The 21,543-nt window shown below is 38.6% G+C and overlaps 1 protein-coding gene across 14 annotated transcripts in view; it reads right to left on the bottom strand.

Annotated features, from left to right (window-relative positions):
* Window positions 1-21,543, bottom strand: part of TANC2 (tetratricopeptide repeat, ankyrin repeat and coiled-coil containing 2) — a 440,902-nt gene that overhangs the window by 72,821 nt on the left and 346,538 nt on the right. For all 14 annotated transcript variants that reach the window (XM_015438693.3, XM_015438694.3, XM_015438695.3 and 11 more), the window contains 3 exons: window positions 17,173-17,404; window positions 5,943-6,109; window positions 1,371-1,978 (listed from right to left, as the gene is read on the bottom strand). In XM_015438693.3, coding sequence (XP_015294179.2) covers window positions 1,371-1,978; window positions 5,943-6,109; window positions 17,173-17,404 — 1,007 coding nt within the window. The remainder of the gene's footprint in view (window positions 1-1,370; window positions 1,979-5,942; window positions 6,110-17,172; window positions 17,405-21,543) is intronic.

Raw genomic sequence — 21,543 nt, 5'->3', positions numbered from 1 at the left:
GTCTTAGAAACACTATGCAACTTTTTCCAAAGGTCACAGTTCTTAGAAGAGGCAGGATTTATATGCAGGTAATTTGACTCAAGAGTTTGTGTTCTTTCCATTACAGCATGTTTCTTTAAAAAAGCTTCCCTCTCAGGGAAAATACTACAGAGTCTATTGCCTGGCTTAATATCTTCATCATAATGTGGAACTAATTTTCTGATGAATCAGCATGGAGTAGGCTGAGCGGCATGCCCACAGTACAGTTGTCTCTAATAAGGTCTGGTGAAGGACACAGTGAAGGGCAATAAAACCCCAGCATGAACACAGAGTTTTATTCTTTCTGATGAGTCACATGTGAGGCATAGTCAAATCTGGCCTCTTCTTTTTGAGCCAAAATAAGCTCTGCATTTGCCAGCTATGTTGTTGGTGTCTTCTTTGTTTCCATGAAGTCAGTAATATACCCGGCTTTTGAAAACACCAACTTTATTAAAGGAATACTGCTTTAAAAATGTTAGTACAAAGGAGTAAAAGCAGACCCCCACCAGGATGCCAGAGAACTAGGTTTCATGCAATAAAAAGGGAAACAGTTTCATATCTAGCCTGGTTTGAGTTGAGAAAAATTCTCAATTCAGGTTGAAGCTCACTGGGAAACAGTGCTGGGGTAAATCAGTGACCCTGCTGCATGTGTGGAGTGGGGGAGTGGCGGGATATATCATGCACTTGCCATCCCTATTCTGGTACATGCCCTCTCCCTTCTCCCACGTATTAACTTTATGGCTTTGTGCAAGTTGATTCAGCATCTTAAGGCCTTTATAGGAAAATGGAGATAATGACACCTTACGTATCTAAAGGCAGCATGGACAGACTAGCTGAACTCTTCAAATCTTTTTCAGCTAGGAGGTTTAAGATTCTATTTTCTAGTATAAAGCTTAGCATTGGCTGGACCTTAATGGATTTAGTTATTGGAAACTTTAATAATGATAAGGTATTTTAAAAGGGCAGTAAAAATTTTGAAATGATTCTGCTCTAAGTCAAAGAGATGAACAATATATCAATTATTTCTTCATATCAAAATAATACTGAGGAAGTCCATTAAATGGCTAATTTAATTATAGCCTGTGAACCCTGTGGGATCAGTGAAAATTATTTAGAAAAACATAGGAATGTAGGGTAGCATTATATCTATGCAGACGTTGAGTCTTAAGGAAATAACACTGTAAAACAATAAATTAGTTAACCTCATTATAGCTTTGCCTTGAGAAGAAACACAGATGATGTCTCTTCTATGTGAAATGTTCAATGAAGAACACCTCCACTTTCAATACTCACACTCTATGCAATAAAAAGAAAACAGGCTCAGAACTGCTTATCACAGATCGGTGTCTTACCTGGGATCACAGAGAAACTTGGTTTTCTCTCCTTCTTCTCTCCAGATAAGCCATTCTCGAAAAGAAGGATGTACAAACATACGAGTCATGTCTCTGCGCTTGATTAGGAACATGGAGAGGTTCTCCATTCTCTGCTGAAAATCCTCCCATTCTAGTGTGCCTTCAATGCTCCCAGCATTGATGGCCTGGAAGATATGCTCATCAGTCAGTGGGTGGAGAGAGGCCACTGCCACATTCAGGAGAGGCATCACCCGATCAAAAGAAGACTGGGTTGGAAACTTCATATTGCATTGGAGTAAGTAAACCTCTGAGAGCGAAACAGGAACTACTTTGTAGCTAGAGCTCTTTAACACTAGGTAGCCTTTCTCTATGAGGTCAAAGGTGAGTTTCAGGTATAGATAGGACCCTTGACTGAGGGTCTTGAGATGAGAACTGAGTTTCCCAAATGTAGTATTGTCCATTTTGCCATTAAGTGAAATGTTATTCTGGATCTCTGAGCTGCTGTGTATCCGGTGCAGGATGTAAGCCTGCAGGTCCTGGTCGATGGCTTCATTCTCTTCTAGTCGATCCAAAAATATCCTATGGAAAGGCAGCAGCTTGGTAATTTCCTAAAACAGATGGAGAGAGAGAAAGAGACAGAAAGACCTTCAGTTTCCCCTAACTCTTGTGATCAACTATGAGGTTCACAAATTTATTCTGAATGTTGAAGTGGCCAAACAGGGAAACATGATCAAGTATTAGTATCCATAAAGTAAAACAAATTAGTTGCATAGAAGGGACACAACTTCTCCTAACATTGAGACTTAAGATACATTTTTTAATGGGTCTTTTGTAAAGGGTGCTTTTGGAGTGATTTCATGATCGTTATTCTAAACAACATTCCTGAAATAAATAGAAAATGAAGTGCTGTGTAACTCTTTTGCTGTAATTTTTCTCAGTGTAAACCAGGGCATAATGCCAAGTACAAGTCAGTAACAGAAATGTATAAGGATTCGAAGAATGGCTTAGAAAAACTTGGCTTTCTAACCCTCCTAATAAAATGACTATTAAAAAAAAATTTCCCACACAACACAGATGTATAAAATGACTACATTTAAATGTGGGCCTTCTGGAGATACCTCAGTTGAAAGGTACACTTCTAACATCAGGAAGCTTGGCACCTTGGTAATCTGCTGGAAATTCCATTGGGGGAAGGTGATATGGCTTTGTGGCTACTCCTATGCACTGGATTCCATCCTTTCTTACCAACTCATGGACTTTGCTCCTGTGAGTACCCATTCTCTCTTCTGCATCTTCTCAGCTGAGTCACACAGACATAAACTCCATATTCTTCCTTCCAGCTACCACCCTGTATCTCTGTTCCCATTTTTTGCAAAAGTTTTCTCTATTTGCTATTTATAATTCCTTCCTTCCCATTCTCTCCTCCATTTGTTCCAATCAGGCTACACCCCCACCACCTCACTGAAATGGTTCATGTCAAGGGCATCAGTAACTTTCGATTTGCCAAATCCAGTAATAGAGTTTCAGTTCTCATCTTCCTCAACCTCTCAGCAATGTTTGACACAACAGATCTCACCATGATGCACTTTTTCTGGAGTCACTTTCTGCAGCTTGCTCCCAGAGAATGTTTCCCTCCTTCCTCTCTCAGCACACTGGCCACTTTTACCCTCCCTTTTTTGCTGGCTCCTTTTTTATTTCCCAGCTCACCCAGGCCTCTGGGCTCTGTTCTTTCCTCTTCTCTAGCCATTCTCACTCCCATCAATAGATTCTTTAGTCCCGTGGTGCTAAATATCATCTATATGTGGCACATGCCTAACTTTATGTTTCTAGCTTAGTTATCTCCCCTGAGTCCCATCTTGTATCTGTCTACTCAACATTTACATTTGGGTATTTCATAGACAATGTGACCAAATCAGAATTTAATTTTGTCTCCAGCCACAATACTTACCCAATGTCAATAAACGGCATTACCACTGACCCTACCACCAAAGTCTAGAAGATATCTGTGATCTTTTTATTGTCCTCAAATCATCATTTGCTCACAACACACCCAGGATTCATTCTTGAGTTGTCTCTCTTGCTGACACCCACATTCAGCCCATCATCAAGTCCTTTGACTCTCCTTCAAAATACAGTCCATTGAAATATGACCATTTCATATGGGCCCCATCATTACCACTCTAGTCTAAGCCACCATTACCTTTTACCTATACTTCTGCTTCAACTCTTTATCCCTTACAGTTTATTATGTAGACAGCCAGTTGACAGAAATCTTTAAAAAAGGCAGATCAGATCTCATCACTTTTAAAGGAGAGGCCTTTCCTATATACTCTATCTAAAACAAGTACTATCCAGTTATCCCTCCATCCTATTTTGTTTTTCTTCATAGCACTTAACACTACCTGTAATTTTAGTATACGTTTAATTTTTTGCTCATTTGTTTTTTGTGTTTCTTACTAAAATATAAGCTTTGGGAGGATGGGAATATTGCCTGTCTTGCTCATTTTCAATCTCCAGCCCCCAGAATAGTCCCTGAAATACTCTTAAGTACTTAAGAAATGTTTGTGGAAATAATGATGATCAAATAGAAATGAAGGTTCATTTTCTAAAACCTATACATTCTTTCACTATCAGAAAAGAAATAATTTAAAAAAATTCTTAGTTGAAGTACTTTTTCTGTTGGCACAGCTGAAAAATTAAAGTCACCTACTCTACCCGGAAACACAATTTCTCTTGAGACTGCACATGATGTTATGTGAGAATTATGTATGAGGATAACATCTCCAAAGCATCCATTTGGTAAAGCAGTCAGAGATTACATTCCTGGAGGTTTTAACCATCAAGCTACTAATAATGATAGGTTATATAATTTTCAGTTGTAAAGATGGATTTATATTGATTTATCCATATCCTTTAGCTCAAATTACTTTGAGATTAATAATAAATATCTGTAAGGTGGTGGCCAGGATTAGAAATACAGTTTCTCATCATGGAAGACAGTAGTGCTAATTTTTTTTTTTTTTTTGAGACGGAGTCTCGCTCTGTCGCCCAGGCTGGAGTGCAGTGGCTGGATCTCAGCTCACTGCAAGCTCCGCCTCCCGGGTTTGCGCCATTCTCCTGCCTCAGCCTCCCGAGTAGCTGGGACTACAGGCGCCCGCCACCTCGCCCGGCTAGTTTTTTGTATTTCTTTTTAGTAGAGACGGGGTTTCACCGCGTTAGCCAGGATGGTCTCGATCTCCTGACCTCGTGATCCGCCCGTCTTGGCCTCCCAAAGTGCTGGGATTACAGGCTTGAGCCACCGCGCCCGGCCAGTAATGCTAATTGGTCAATATATAGAAATAATGCTAAGCGCCTGGCAGAGGGGGAAAGGAGGGACTTAAATGTACAGTCTATTTTCTGTACCTTAGCGCTTATGACATGGGGGCTACATCCAAATAGTGAGATGAGTGTATAATGTTTGAGATTTTAATATTCATCAGAGAAGGAAATAATTTTTTTTTTTTTTTTTTTTTTTTTTTTTTTTTGAGACGGAGTCTCGCTCTGCCGCCCAGGCTGGAGTGCAGTGGCCGGATCTCAGCTCACTGCAAGCTCCGCCTCCCGGGTTCACGCCATTCTCCTGCCTCAGCCTCCCGAGTAGCTGGGACTACAGGCGCCCGCCACCGCGACCGGCTAGTTTTTTGTATTTTTTAGTAGAGACGGGGTTTCACCGTGTTAGCCAGGATGGTCTCGATCTCCTGACCTCGTGATCCGCCCATCTCGGCCTCCCAAAGTGCTGGGATTACAGGGTTGAGCCACCGCGCCCGGCCTGAGCCACCGCGCCCAGGCAAATAATTTTTATAAAAAGAATGAGAAACATTGTTCCAAACCAAGTGTGAATATGTAAAGAATGGGACACCAACTCAGCTACAAGGAGAATGCTGGGGAAAGTAGAATCATTTATCTTTAGCCCATATATTTCTACAGGCTCACTCTCACATTCCTGGTCCTTCTTCCAGGCCATTAAGTGACCAGTGAGTGAGCAGGGAAAGTAATTAAAAAAAAAAACAACTTATCTCTCATTTGTAGTAAATTTAAGCTAAAGCCCTAATATTGCCAATTTTTGTTAGAGGAGGACAGATATAGAAGAAAGTCCATATTCATGCTATAGAACAGTTGTTTAAGTAGAAGCAGAGGGAGGAACCAGAAGATCTGATTCTAGGGTGTAGACTGAACTGAATTTTGCATAGCATTAAATGATTAAAAAATGTTAAATGAAAGTCCAAGTGTTAGAGATCATCTTTACACCACTGTCCTCAGAACAGTCTAGAAAAATTGACTTTCTTTTCATGCTATTTTGAGGAACATTTTATCAAACCTCATCCAGAGAAATAGGAATGGGAATCTGAGAGTAATGTACAAAGAATGTTCTTTCTAGATCATATCTCTCAAAATATTAGACTAATTCTCTGGGAATTATTCTTCCTAATGCTCTAGGACATAGTAGAGGTTTAGGAAGCTAGGACCTAGAACTTTTTCAGTCTAAGCTCTTTCCAAGAGGAATCATTTACAGTTTAAAAGCAAACAAACACATACCTGTAAACTGGTCCTAACTGTTACAATTAGTTTGAGCCAAGAAGGAAACTTTCCGATCATTTTACTCAGAAACGATACAATTGTATCCCCATAATCCGGTTTGTGAAATTCTGCTTCATTTAATCCATCAATTAAAATGATGAAATCTTCATCTGGGATTTTTCTCTCTGAGATAGAAAGAAACAAATTACTTAATAATTACCAAGCAGATAAATGAGTTCTTATTGGATCTTTGATCACATATTTCTTTGGAACAAAATATTAGAAAAGGCTTGTCATGTGTTTAGTGAATGCTCAGGGTACATAATTTATTCTACAGGCATGGAAAAATTCACTTCGTAAATTCATTTTGCTCTTAATCAGGTGTGAAGGCTTTTGTCACATACGAGTATATATATCATTATTTTCAGAAATCTCCATATTAATACTTGTAAGGCAGCCTGAGTATTGGAGTTAAGAAAATTTGCACATGGGAAGTCATTTTTCTCTTACACATGAAAAAGCTGAGTAAAATGTGTTCTGTTTTTCTTTTCTTTTTTTTTTTTTTTCTATCTGATAGCATTAAAGGGAATAGTATCATATGTTCTTTTGGGAATGTCCCCAAAAGGTTTCTGTAAAGTCTAAAGCAGTATATAGGACTGTATGTGAATGTAAATGTGTAGTGGGAAGGAAGAGACAGAGTAACAGAGGAAAGGAATCCCAGGCAATAGAGCTGAACCAGGTGGGCTAGATCCCAAAACCCTAGCAGCTTCCTAGACTATACCTAACACAGCCGCAATGAGACCAGTCCCTTGCGTGATCTTCCAAAAGGTGGAGGACTCAAGTGCGAAAGACAAACATCAGCTATGTTTGTGTCCAGTCCTCTCTTGGACTCCACATGATCCTGCACTGACAAAATCAGTTTAACTTTAAGGCTAGGCTGACAAAGCAGCTTGGTAAGATTTCAGGCTTTTGCACTAGCTAAATGTTTACTGATTCTTGGTTGAACAGTCAAGAGATTCAAAAATTTCCACACTGAAAGAACATTTTAGTCTAAGTGAATTGTGAACATCAAGTAAAAGTTATTGGTTAGCAGGATCTCACAGGCTCTGAAAGGGGGAAAGCAGAGGGAAGAGGGCAAGCAGTCATCAGATACCTGGAGTGAGAAACAGGTTTTATCTGAGGAGCAAAAAGAAGATGAAGCTGAGGACAGAAGAAAATGTCTACGGACTTGTGTACAAAATCGGCTCTTCCTGCCTTTGAAAGTCAAGACCAATTGAAACTGAACATGCTACTTTGTTTCCACATTTGAAACTATACAGATCTTTTGCAATGATTAATAAGCCCTTATTATTTTTCTCCTAAAGCATAAACTTTGTAAAAGAGATTTAATTTCAATATCCAAAATACTGCAAGTCAGTTCTCAAATTATGAAGAGTTTTAACAATTACTTTCATCTGTCAAGTTTTTAGGGCGTGAAATGAACTATGGATTCCAGCTCTATTAACAATGGTTACTAATGGAATGGTATTCTGGATGATGAAGCACTAAGAAAACATGAAATTCCTTCAGGGAGTGCAAAGTATTAAGGAAGAAAGAGGAGTTGCTTGGAACTAACTGGGATTTACCCAAATAACTGGGGGCGTGTTATGTTCTTGATTTTGAAGGCTCTGGCTCCCTTAAGCTTAACTGTGCCTTTAATTTCCATAGAGGAATTTTCTAGTTGCATTCTGCCTGGCTAAGCACCATCAGCTAGTATCACTCACTGTGCTGGAGCTATCTATCCCTGTACTGGTTCAGGAGCGCCCACTGCAATATTTTCAAGCTCTGATTGTTAAACAGCTGGTAGCTTGGAATTGTCTATGGTGGGAATATTTACAAAATAAAAATTGGCAAATATTACAAATCAGCCCTCCTCTCCCAGGTGGCTGTTAAAATTTACCAGCACACCACTGTCCCCGCCCTTCAATTACACCTCCTTTAATAACTTCAACCAGGTTCCTTCATAAGAAAGTCATGATCTTCCAGTAGAGAAATCAGCTGATGATAATGCATTTGTTGAGATTTTCTTTGGGAAATCATTGCAAACACATTCTCAAGTATGAAGATCAGTAATGTATACTAAATTATGGTCCAGACATTTTAATGAATGAATAATTCATTTGTTAATAAAATAACATTTTTATTTGCATAAATTCTTAGTAGATTAAGCCTGTGAGTAAAGCAGATAATATATCATTTTTTCTTTTTAAAAGGGGGTACTTGCCTTCCCCCTTAATAAAGTTAATTTTATTCTAAATTGTTTTTTTTTTTTTTTTTTGAGATTTCCCCTGTTTCGAAGGAATTACTTACAAGTCACCTACTAATGTAGGTGTCAAAAAAATTTCATCATTTAGGAAGTAAGGAGGTGATATTTATCTAAGGATATCATAATTTTTAGGATTCAGAACAATAAATGCAAATAATTTCCTAATGCTACTAATACTGTAAAACAATGAGAACTGTTCCTAAAATAATTCATTTTCCTTTGCTAAATGATAAGGTTTCTCAATTATAAATTTAAGAGGTGAGATATTAATGGTCTTTAGATTTTGACTTTCAAACGCAACCAGCCTACAAGAATGCCTCAGTATGTTCACTTATTCAAATTTCTGTAGATATTTAGAGTAGTACTTTAAATAAGTAGCTTAAAAAAATCTACAAAAAAACAATAAATTTGCGACTAACAAACGATTGCTGCTTCATATTTTGCCATGTAAGAACATGTAAAATATAATTACCATCCACGATCACCACTATTTGATAGAATAAAAGGGATGTTAACATTAAAAAAGTAGGAGGGACATTATCTAATCTTTACATACATACATATAGAAAACTACATTATATCTACATCCATACAAATTCTGAGTTGTTGCTATTTTTGTATTCTGTCATGGACTAACTAAAAACTTTAAATTGACTGGTGCTTAGGAGCCACTGCTCTAGGTGACAAGTCACTAAAAAGGTTTCCCAAGCCCTTTAAAATCCTTATTTTTAAACCCTTGTAAATACACATTCACCAGGGATTCCCCACTGCCTCTACTTACATGTGTTCCTAACAAATATGTGAACTTTCTTCCTTAGTAGTTTCATTGTAAGACTACCTAGGTGCCTGAGAGAAATAAGAATTACAGAGACTGCAAGAGAAGAGATACTAGCTAGTACTGAAGTCAGAACTGAATCCTGGCGCATGAGATTCTTTTACTGGTATATATAGGAATTGTTGAAAGTGAAAAAGAAGACTCATATCAGACAATATCTTTGTTCTGAAAAGCTTTACATAATATCCGAGTTATCTTTCCTTCAGTGTGGTAACAAATTAGTGTCTCAGCCGAGCCTGGTGGCTCACATCTGTAATCCCAACACTTTGGGAGGCTGAGGTGGGACGATGGCTTGAGTCCAGGAGTTCCAGACCAGCCTGGGCAACATCGTGAGACACTATCTTTACAAAAAATAGAAAAAAATTAGCCAAGTATGATGGTGCGCTTCTGTAGTCCTAGTTACTCAGGCAGGAGGATTGCTTGGGCTCAAGAGGTCAAGGCTGCTGTGAGCTATAATCTTGTCACTGTACTCCAGCCTGGGTGACAAGAGTGAGACCCTGTTCCAACAAAACAAAACAAAACAAAACAAAACAAAACAAAACAAAACAATTTGTGTCTCCTTTCATTTCATTTTGGCAGCTAAAGCAAAAGTGTACTGAGAAACTTCAAAACTTTTTCGTTCGTTTCACATGAGCATGTGGGTGTGCGTGTGTGTATGTATTTTAATCACTGTACTTGTGGAACTTTAAAGTACTGTGAAAAATATTGACTCATTTTTCAAAGAAAATAATTTGAAATCTAGATTCTGACTCTAAACTGAAAGTGTTTTCCATTGAAAAAACTCCAACTACCTTTAAAAAATAACTCTATTTTTAAAATTATTGCAATAAACTTTATATATAGTGAATTACAAAGATCTTAACTATATACTTTGATAAGTTTTGACAGCTATATGTACTCATGTAAGCAACACTGTGATCAAAATACAGAACATTTCTATCATTCCGGAAATTTCTGTTAGGTTCCCCTCCAGTCAGTCCTCAATAGGAAACCACTGTTCTGATTTCTGTCACTGCAGACACTTGCTTCTTTTGCTTAACATATTTCTGAGACTCTTCTACACTGAGTGTACTATTATTTTGTTCCTTTTTATTTTTTTATTTTATTTATTTTTATTTTTTGAGACAGAGTCTCGCTCTGTCGCCCAGGCTGGAGTACAGTGGCGCGATCTCGGCTCACTGCAAGCTCCGCCTCCCGGGTTCATGCCATTCTCCTGCCTCAGCCTCCTGAGTAGCTGGGACTACAGGCGCCCGCCACCGCGCCCGGCTAATTTTCTGTATTTTTAGTAGAGACGGGGTTTCACCGTGGTCTCGATCTCCTGACCTTGTGATCCGCCCGCCTCAGCCTCCCAAAGTGCTGGGATTACAGGCGTGAGCCACCGCGCCCAGCCTGTTTTGTTCCTTTTTAATACTAAGAAGTATTCAATTGAATACTTTATCTATTCTGTTGATGGACATTCGGGCTGTTTCCAGTTTTTGACGACTATGAATAAAGCTGCTAGAAACATTCTTGTACAAGTGTTTTGCAGACATATGTTTTCATTTCTCTTGGGTAAATACGTAGGAATAGAGTTGCTTGGTCATAAAGGAGATGTACATTTAACTTTATAAGCAACTGTTGGCTGGGTGTGGTGGCTCATGCCTATAATCCCAGCACTTTGAGAGGCTGAGGCGGGGAAACTGCTTGGGCCCAGGAGTATGAGACCAGCCTGGACAACATGGCAAGACTCCCATCTCTTAAAAAAAAAATTAGCCAGGTGTGGTGGTACGTGCCTGTCGCCCTGGTTACTCAGAAGGCTGAGGTGGGAGGATTGCTGGAGCCGAGAGGGTCGAGGCTGTAGTGGGCTGTGATCAGGCCACAGCACTGCAGCTTGGGCAACAGAGTGAGAGACCTTATCTCAAAAAAAAGAAACCGATAAATAGTTCTCCAAAGTAGTAGCACTATTGTATAGTCCCACCGGCAATGTATGAGAGTTCCACTTGTTTTTCATCCTTACCAGCATTGGATGTTCATTCTTTTTAATTTTAACCATTCTAATGGGTGTGAAGTGGTATTCTCATTGTAATTTTAATTTGCATCTCCCCGATTACTCATGTTAACCACTTTTTCATGTATTTGTAGGCTGCTGATGTATCTCCTTTTGTAAAGTGTCTTAAATCGCTTGTCCATGTAAAAACTGAATTGTTTGCATTCTACATGTATGGTACATACAAGTGCTTTGTCTCTCACACACAGAAACAGTGAATATTTCCTCCCCTTTGGTGACTTGCTTTTCCTTTTTGTTAGAGGTATTTTTTGTTGAGCAAGTATTTTTAAGTTTGATGAAGTCTAATTTGTCATCATTTTTATATGATTACTGATACTTTATGTCCTAAAGAAATCTTTACTCCAAGTTCGTGAAGATATTCTATGTTTTCTCTATTAGCTTTAGAGATACAACTTTTCTATTTAGGTTTGTGATTCATCTCATATTAATTTTGGTGTAGAGTGTGAAGTAAGGATTGAGATTCATTTCCCCCCACCAAACATTTATCTAGTTGTTCCAGCACCATCTGATGACAAGAATTCTCTAATTGTCTTGGCACCTTACAGAAGATCAATTGACTGCATATGTGGATCTATTTCTGGATTCTCTATTCTGTTCCATTGATCTATTTTCTATCCTTGCATGAATACAATCCTGCCTGTGGAATTTTGGACCTGACTCAGGCTGGCTCATGAGAGCTGATTGCTAAACGTGTAAGCATCAAATCAGCCCCCCATTCCTGGCTGGTTGTTAAACATTTACTAGCATTATCACTGTCAGGACTATTATAGTAATCTGTAATTCTGTACGTCTTGAAACCAGATCCTATCTTCCAACTTTCTTCTTCAAGAATGTTTTGGCTATTTTTGGTACTTTGCATTTCTAAAAGTTGTCCATTTTTACAGAAAAATTCTGCTGGGATTATGTTTTCTTTTCTTTCTTTTTTTTGGGGGGGGGGATGGAGTTTCGTTCTTGTTGCCCAGGCTGGAGTGCAATGGCGCAATCTCGGCTCAACGCAACCTCCACCTCCTGGGTTCAAGCGATTCTCCTGCCTCAGCCTCCTGAGTAGCTGGGATTACAGGCATGTGCCACCACGCCCGGCTACATCTTGTATTTTTAGTAGAGACAGGGTTTCTCCATGTTGGTCAGGCTGGTCTCGAACTCCCAACCTCAGGTGATTCACCCGCCTCGGTCTCCCAAAGTGCTGGGATTACAGGCATGGGCCACTGCAACCAGCTGGGATTATGTTTATAGAATAGTTTAAGGAAAAAACTGGCATCTTCCAATCCACATATATGGCATATCTCTTCCACTTACTAAGTTCTTTAATTTCACTCTGCAATATTTTTGCTGTGCTTTTACTATGTCTTACATATCTTTTGTACCTTTATTTTTAATATTATATATTTTTTGGTGCTACTGAAAATCGTATTTATTCTACTTATTTGTTGCTACATCAAATAGCAAGCGGTTACCTGAATGTCTGGGGCTGGGGGTTGGAAGCCGGAATCATTGGGAGGCTTATTCATACATATGTTTGGTGGCAGGGCAGGAATGAGCACTGGGACAGTCAACTAGACTCTCCCTGTGGTTTGTGCTTTGCAGCATGGTGAACTCAGGGTAGTCAGGCTCCATACATGGCAATACATGCCTCCCAAAGCAAGTGCTTTGGTGAACAAGATGGAAGCTGCACGGCTATTGGCGACCTCCCTCAGCTGTCACATAGCATCACTTTGTAGTATCCTGTTGGTTGAAGCAGTTGCAAGCCTGCCCTGTTATGAAGGGAGGGGACCCAGGTTGAACTATTAGTGGAAGTAATGTCAAAGAATTTGTAGCCATGTTTTAAAACTGCCACATAGTTTTAAAATTTCATTTTCAGTATTTTGTTGTTAGTATAGAAATATTTGTATATTGACTTTATAGCCTAAAGCTTTGTGCTTACTAGTTCTAGTCAGATTTCTTTTTTCTGGGTAGATTCCTTAGAGTTTTCTAAGGTAAACAATTATGTTGTCTGCAAATAAAGATAGTTTTACTTCTTCCTTTCCAATCTTTATATTATTTGCATGCTTGTTTATTTTCTTATTGCACTAGCCTGGACCACCAGTGGAATGATGAATGTAAGTGGTGAGAGTGAAGGAACACTCTTGTCTTGCTCTTGACCTTAGGGGAAAAAGCATTCAACATTTCACTACATGTATTTTGGAGTTGCCCTTTATCAAACTAAACTTCCTTCTCCTCCTAGTTTGTGTAGTTTTTATCACTAATTGGTGTAGTTTGGAGGGACCGGTTTCATGGAAGAGAATTTTTCTGGGGTGGAGGGTGGAGAGGATGGTTTAGGGATGAAACTGTTCCACCTCAGATTACCAGGCCTCAGATGCAGTGTGCAACCTAGATCCCTTGCATGCATAGTTCACAATACGGTTCGTGCTCCTACGAGAATCTAATGCTGCAGCTGATGTGACAGAAGGCAGAGCTCAGGCGGTACCCATCACTCACCTCCTGCTGTGTGGCCTAGTTCCTAACAGGCCATGGATCTATATCCATCCATGACCCAGGGGTTGGGGACCACGATGTAGTATTTTGTCAAATGCTTTTGTACATTTATTGAAATGATTATGTGGATGTTCTCCTTTATTCTGTCAATATGATGAATTACACTGATTAACTTTTTTTTTTCTTTTTGAGACCAGGTCTCACTCTGTTACCCAAGCTGGAGTGCAGTGGCATGATCTTGGTTCACTGCAGCCTTGACCTCCTGGGCTCAAGTGATCCTCCTGCCTCAGCCTCCTGAGCAGCTGGGATGACAACTGTGCACCACCATGCCTGCTGGTGTTGTTGCTGAGATGGGTACTTGCTATGTTGCCCAGGCTGATCTTGAGTGTTAGGCTCAAGTGATCCTCCTGCCTTGGCCTCCCAAAGCATTGGGATTACAGGCATGAGCCACCAAGCTTAGCTTAAATTCCTTTTATGTTCCAGTTACCATACTAGCTGCTATGTCTTCAATGGTTATGCAGTTTTTATAGTTTAGTGTGATAAAAATATGCTAAACATTAAATAACTAGATAGTCATTAATTACACTGTTCTGCCTCAGTCTCCACAGTAGTTGGGACTTATAGCTATTTATCTCTTTAATTTGGTCTATTTTTGATTCACGAATTTTGAACCTCTGTTATTAGGTGCATATGTCGAATACATGTTCCTGATGAATTGGCCCTTCTATGTGTATCAAATGCCTCTGTAGAAATACTTCTCGTCTTGAAGTCTACTCTGAGATTACTATAGTCACCCCAGCTTTCTTATGCTCCATGTTTATACAGTCTCTATCCTTTTACTTTCAATCTGTGTCTTTATATTTAAAAAACTGCATATGGTTGAGTCTTGCTTTTTATCCAGTCTGACAGTTTTTACCTTTTAGCATAAGCGTTTAGTCCATTTACATGTAATGTAATTGTTGATATTATTGCTTATATATCTACCATTTTGCTTGTTCTATCTCTAAAAAAAAATTCTTCATTTCCCGACTTTTGGTCACTCTAGTAAGTTTTAGCATTTCCAGCTGGAAAACTGTGTTTCCAGCTATTGCTCATAATGGTGATCTAAGGGTGAGTTAAAAACATGGACATAAAATGAAGTAATGAAATTCACTTAGAACAGTATTTATCAATAGAGACAGTATTTATCAATAGACATGGCTAAAGCTAGTTATGGACACCTAAATGAGAAGCAGATTTATCTTGTAGCAAAATTATTAAAAATATGAATTATGGTTGAGAATCTAGAGCTGACTGCAAGCATTTGGATAGTCTTCTTGAATTGGCTGTAAGGTGTAGATCCTTGTATCACTGTGCTGCTTTCAAGGTACTCCTACATGTGAGCAGTTTCTATATTCATGTATCTGTTCAAAACGTATTCCCTAAAATGTCTACTATGTTCAAGGTGAGGTAACCACTATGAAGGATAAAAGCTGAATTTTCAAAAGTTCCTAATTTCAATAACATACAATTTACTCAGAGGGATAAGTACAAAAGTAATTCTTAGAAACTGCAAAGTGTATCTGGCATATGGTAAATATTTAATAAATGTTAATAATAAAATGTAAAATTATTGTTATATATTATGTGTTATGCACCATAAATACATACATATATTTTGAAAAAAGATCTAACGTCATTTGGAAGGACATCATTTCTGACTGTAGGGGGGCAGGCAGATCAGTAGGTATTTCAGGAATGAGGTAGCATTTAAGCTGGTCCTTGATACATGGGTGGAATTCTGACAGGCAGAGATGTGAGAAGAAGGTATATCAAGAAAGAAAATAATAAGTAAATATATGGAGGTGGGAAAATCTAGGGACGTATTTGAGGACTAGTGAATATTTTAGTTTACACATAAACACAGGGTTCCTAAGGATAACAGTGAATAATAAAGCTGAAAAGTAGGTTGGATGGTGGCCACATCAAGCATCCTGAATGTCAGAACAAGGAACTGAAAGTTAATTCAGAAGGCAATAGGCAATCAGTGGATTATGAATTGGGGAATTATGTGATCAGAGAAGTGCTTTATAAAACTTTATCTGGAAGAAATACATAAAGTCTAGAAGACTGGAGAGACTGGGGAAGAACTTTCCCACCAGGTGTGCCATGAATGGTTTAGAAGTGTACTTAAAATTCTTGTGATGATGATGCTAGAAACAACTGAGCCAAGTGGGTGTGAGAAACATCATGAAGGCAGAATTAACAGGTTTTAGAGATTGACTGAATGTCCAGGAAACAGGCTTAAAAATACTTGTGGAGAAATGGCAAGGTTTAAAAAGGTAACAGGTAGCAGACGTAGTGACAGAGGTCATCAGAGTTGAGGAGAAAGAGAAATTCTGATATCCAGGTAACCAGCATGGAAGCTGAAACAACTAAAGATGACGACCAGGAGAAATTATAAACCATCTTTCCTTATTAGTACCTCCAAAGCCCTTGAGAAAGGTGTCTAAGACTCTCAGGAATAAACAGGATTGCTCAGGAATTGTATGCATACCCACATCCTCTTCTCTGGCTTCTGGCACTAACAAAACTTTGTTAAGGGTATGGGGCAGGAAGACTTAAGAAGGAATGCACCACTTTCAAGGAAATGGTTGCACTTAGGCCACTGCTAACACTAGAATTGCAGACGAAAAAGGGAGGAAAGGTATGAACATGAGTGGGAGATGGATCCCATTTAATTTTTTCCACTTAAAAAAACAGCTCTCCTATGATAGTTTATGCACCATAAAATACCCTTATGCCACTTAAGTAGCTTTTAAAGTGTACAATTACATGATTTCTGGTTTATACACAGAATTGTGCAACCATGGATGCCATTCCACTTCACATGAACTGATGGGGTAATAAGTTTTTTATTAGTATTACATTTTTTATTAATATTACATATTACAGGGGAGATTTCCAACCATAGAACTTCACAACACTGCGCTGGAGCCACACATTTACTGACTTATTTAAACTTCACAGAAAGGACTGAAAGCTCTACTGTCTTCACAAGGAAAAGGCATTCTATTTGGAAATAAGAATGAGAATTTTTTTTTTTTTTTTTCTGAGACAGAGTTTTGCTCAGTCGCCCAGGCTGGAGTGCAGTGGCGTGATCTCTGCTCACTGCAAGCTCTGCCTCGCGGGTTCATGCCATCCTCCTGCCTCAGCCTCCCGAGTAGTTGGGACTACAGGCACCCGCCACCACGCCCGACTAATTTTTTTTTTTTTTTTTGGTATTTTTAGTAGAGACGGGGTTTCACCGTGTTAGTCAGGATGGTCTCGATCTCCTGACCTTGTGATCCTCCTGCCTTGGCCTCCCAAAGTGCTGGGATTAGAGGTGTGAGCCACCGTGCCCGGCTGAGAATTTTTATAAAGAAAAGAGGAAGTAGTAGTTACTGCTGGATTTTTTTTTTGCAAGTAAAATCCCTTGTCTGTTAAGTGCATCTAGCTATGGAATATTTAGTTTTGGCAATGTGATAAAATTAATCATTTTTATAGTATGACCCGGGTGACCTTGGGCTCTAAACCACCATCTTTCCCCTCCTTTGGGCCTTATCTGTACCTTTATGGAGATTCTCTAGCGGCTCCAGGACTCCCCTCCGGAAGGAGGCCATGGGGTCTTGAACACAGGACCGAAGGCTCAGCATGCTCTGCAGGTGAGGTTCCCGAAGAAGCTGCTCCCGATAGGCTGTCAGCTGAGGTGAGCGGCAGAGCAAGGCAGCAACATTGTGGACAAATTCCGGCACCAAGCAAGTGTAGGCATTATCTGCTTGGCAATAGTGATAGGCAACCACCTACAAAAGAAAGATGAGAATGCAAACAGGCTTATCAGTAGTAAAAGCAATAGCTATGATTATCAGCTATTGAGTGATTATACTAGAAATCACTTAACATCTCAGTATTACATAATACTTTTTTGTCTCTACATTCCTCAACTTTTCCAAATAAACATAAAAGCTGCTGACTCAGAAAACGTCTGATTTATGTAAGATCGGAAATTTGATACATTACTTCTATTGTATGCATATGATATAACCCAGAATAAAATTTATAAATAAAAATGGAGTTTTCCTCTGGATTATAAGAAACAGGAAGCAAGCCCGAAAATAAAGACTTACATTGATATCACTAACATTTATTCAGCATGGAGCAGTATAGGAAAGAGTCTAATCTTTAAACAAAGCATTAGGAATAAAATAATCCAAGAAAAATCATGTTAGTCTCAGCAAACACATATACTTCTATCAATTTTTGGATTACAGGTGCGTTATAAACTAAGTCTTATAAAAACAAAGTAATTCAGATTTTAAAATTAGCATTAAATGTTTTCTGAGCACCCAGGCACAGACAGAAAAAGAGTATCAGAATTAGATAAAAGGAAGAAGGAAAGGAGTGAGATTTTTGTTAGATGTAGGTCTTAAAATCAAAGAACACAGATAATTTATAAGCATTAATACCATCCAGGGTCTGGGTTGACTGGCTAGGACCTGGAATTCTAGGATCTGTTTTTTGTTTGTTACAATCTGCACAGCACTCACCCCACGTCTTCTGGCTGTTCTCTTTGCCTCCAAGGCAAGTACAAAGGGTGATTTTAATCAGGACCACTTTTCTGGCTCATTACTACCCAGAAAAGGGATTGGACTGTGTAGAAAATACAAAACTGGAAGGGGAGATTCAGCTTGAACGTAGAGAAAGCACTCAGCGTGGTGCTCAGCACCTAGTAAATCATAGCAATGTCAGCTGATGTCGCCATTACCATCTTCATCCTCCTCACCGCCACCATTCTTAAGGATCTGTATACTGTCTTTTTCAGTTACTAGCCTTGTGCCTACATACCAGCAACTGAAATCTGTCCTAGGGGCATTCATAGACATACTACTGGATTCCAGCTCTTCAGGAATCTCTTAGAGAATACCATCTCTAACTCATCAGGCATCTCCCAGTCATCTACGAAAGAGCTCTGCTTTGAAAAGACTCCTCATCTACTGGTATGGTCATCCTAGTTCTTTTAACACATGTTGGAAATGTCAATATTTTTTAAACACCTGAAATCCTTCTCATTAAACATAAAAAACCCCCAAACAACACAGGAAATGTTACTACATATACAAAGCTGAAGATAGGAATTGCTTGTGAGTGAAGCAATGAAGTCTGAGCACAATACGGAAAATGGAAATCAGAGGTTGTATTTTAAAAATCTCCACTCTTTTCTTCAGATAGATTGGTGATTATTTTACCTATCTTAAACACAATGTAAGGAACCTAAAGAGAAAACCTGTCAGCAATTGATCTGTCCTTTCAATCAATAGTGAATGCCAGTGGTTATGTCTACATGGGTACAAATCTCCACTTGATAAGCAAACAGCAAACCTCTACATCAATATAAACTTTCATCATATTTCATTTCAATTGGTTCCACATGTTGAGGCTAAGTATAGCTGAGAAAATCAGCTGCAACATCCTAAAGTAAGAAGACACCATTTTAAAGACAAAAATTGTGATATTTAGAAAAAGGATTATTTTACTGATTTTATTAAAAAAAAAAACCATCTGTGCTCTTGGCTGAATGTCATCTAATAAAAGACAATGTTGAAGTTGCACCTTCTGTACTGGCAAGGTTGTGGAGTGGGAGTGTAAATTAGTTCAATCACTGTTGAAAAGTGTAGCGATTCCTCAAAGACCTAAAAACAGAACTACCATTCAACTTAGCAATTCCATTACTGGGTATAAATCCAAAGAAATACAAATCGTTCTATCATAAGACACATGCACACGTATGTTCATTGCAGCCCTATTTACAACAGCAAAGACATGGAATCAACCTCAACGCCCATCAATGGCAGACTGGATAAAAACAATGTGGTACAGGCCGGGTGTGGTGGCTCACGCCTGTAATCCCAGCACTTTGGGAGGCTGAGGAGGGCGGGTCAGGAGATTGAGACCATCCTGGCTAACTTGGTGAAACCCCGTCTCTACTTAAAAAAAAAAAAATTAGCTGGGCATGGTGGTGGGTGCCTGTAGTCCCAGCTATTCGGGAGGCTGAGGCAGGAGAATGGCGTGAACCCAGGAGGCGGAGCTTGCAGTGAGCCGAGATTGCACCACTGCACTCCAGCCTGGGGGACAAAGCAAGACTCTGTCTCAAAAAAAACAAAACAAAACAAAACACAAACAAACAAAAACCAGTGTGGTACATATACACCATGGAATACTATGCAGCTGTAAAAAAGAATGACATCATGTCCTCCTCAGGAACACAAATGGAACTGGAGGCCATTATGTTTAGCAAACTAATGCAAGAACAGAAAACCAAATACTGCATGTTCTCACTTAAAAGTGAGAGCTAAAAGATGAGAACACATGGACACATAGAGGGGAACAACAAACTGAGGCCTACTGGAGGGCGGAGAGTGGGAGGAGGAGAGGATCAGTAAAAATAACTAACGGGTAGTAGGCTTAAAGCCCGGGTGATGAAATACTCTGTATAACAAACCTCTGTGACACGAGTTTACCTATGTAACAAACCTGCACACGTGCCTCTGACCTTAAAGTAAAAAAAAAAAAAGAATAAAGATAAAAAAAGATTGGAAAGAAGCCAAAGATGCTACTATCCAATATAATACAAGAGATTCTGGGTAGCACTATAAAGAAAAAGAAAAGAAATAGGAAGAGCAGAGACTTAAGTGGAAAAGAGAGTTTTTATTATTAAAGTATATAGTTATCTATACAGAGAAAAGCAAGCTATTAGAATTAATAGAGTTCAAGATTTTTGGTATAAGATAATCTTGTAAAAATTAATAACATTTTTGACTCCAGCAATAACTACTTAGAATTATAGTAAAAAAATATGATATCCACAAAGGTATAAGGCAGAACATTTAACTAGGAATATTAAAAATAAATAAATAAAGTTGCACCTTCTGTAGCTGCCTCTCTTTTTATTTTTAGATATTTCTTTGCATTCCAAATATAAAGTATTGATGCATTTGCAGAATTCAGGCAACATTTTCACTAGATTTGTACTGTGGCTCGAAATAGATTATTTACTGGACATTTTAAAGTAGTTACGTAGTAGGTATATGTACACACAATCTGTCAAAAACATGTTACTTCCTTCAAATTTTCTATTAATATATGTATAACTTTCCCTCTGTATAAAAATAGAAAACAAGCGTGAAAATGTAGATTTTTTTCCCTTCAGTTTCTCGTTAGTACCAGCACTCGGTAAGAGATACTAGATCACTCCCTACACCTTTGAGAAAGTCATCATACATAGTCACTATTATTACAACTCCTTGGGAATGGTTCAGGATTAGTCCACCCATAACAAATCAGCAGGTAAATCTTTCTCCTTGGCGAATTCTTGTCTCTCAAAATAACTTGTTTAAATTTCATTTTTTAGCTATATCTTTCTTACACTATTTTTTCATTTCAAGTTTTCCTTCTGTTAAATTCCTAAACTTTTTCTTAAAATAATTTCATCCACAGCATATCTGATAAGAGCAGAATTGCATTATTTCTTTGGAGGAAGACAGCAAGTAAGTTTTAGGTTACTCTTGTGAGGGAAGAAAGAAAAGGGCAGGCCTGTGGGCTATATACAGAAAGAAAAGACTAGAAGTCAATACAGTCTTGTGTACAAGATCTCCTGATTTAATGCTGCATATAAAAAATGATAAAACTAGTCATAAACTTCATCAAAGGGACTGAGTGGCAGCAAAAATGTCACGCTTGTGTTGAGTCACAGGCTTGCACTCTACATAGACCATTTTCTACTTCAAATGAAGGATCAGTGACAGAATTAAGCTAATCTCACATAAAGAGAAGGAAGCTTTGAATATCTGAAATTTGTTTGGAAATACAATTCTAATTTCCATACTGACTGGTATTTGTATCACTTAAACTAATATTGAGACTGCCCTTCCCCAGGTCAGCTGTC

Source organism: Macaca fascicularis, chromosome 16 (assembly GCF_037993035.2).
Source record: "Macaca fascicularis isolate 582-1 chromosome 16, T2T-MFA8v1.1".
Lineage (NCBI taxonomy): Eukaryota > Metazoa > Chordata > Mammalia > Primates > Cercopithecidae > Macaca > Macaca fascicularis.
Note: the sequence above shows the minus strand (reverse complement) of the source record. Positions and strands in the feature narration are given on the sequence as shown.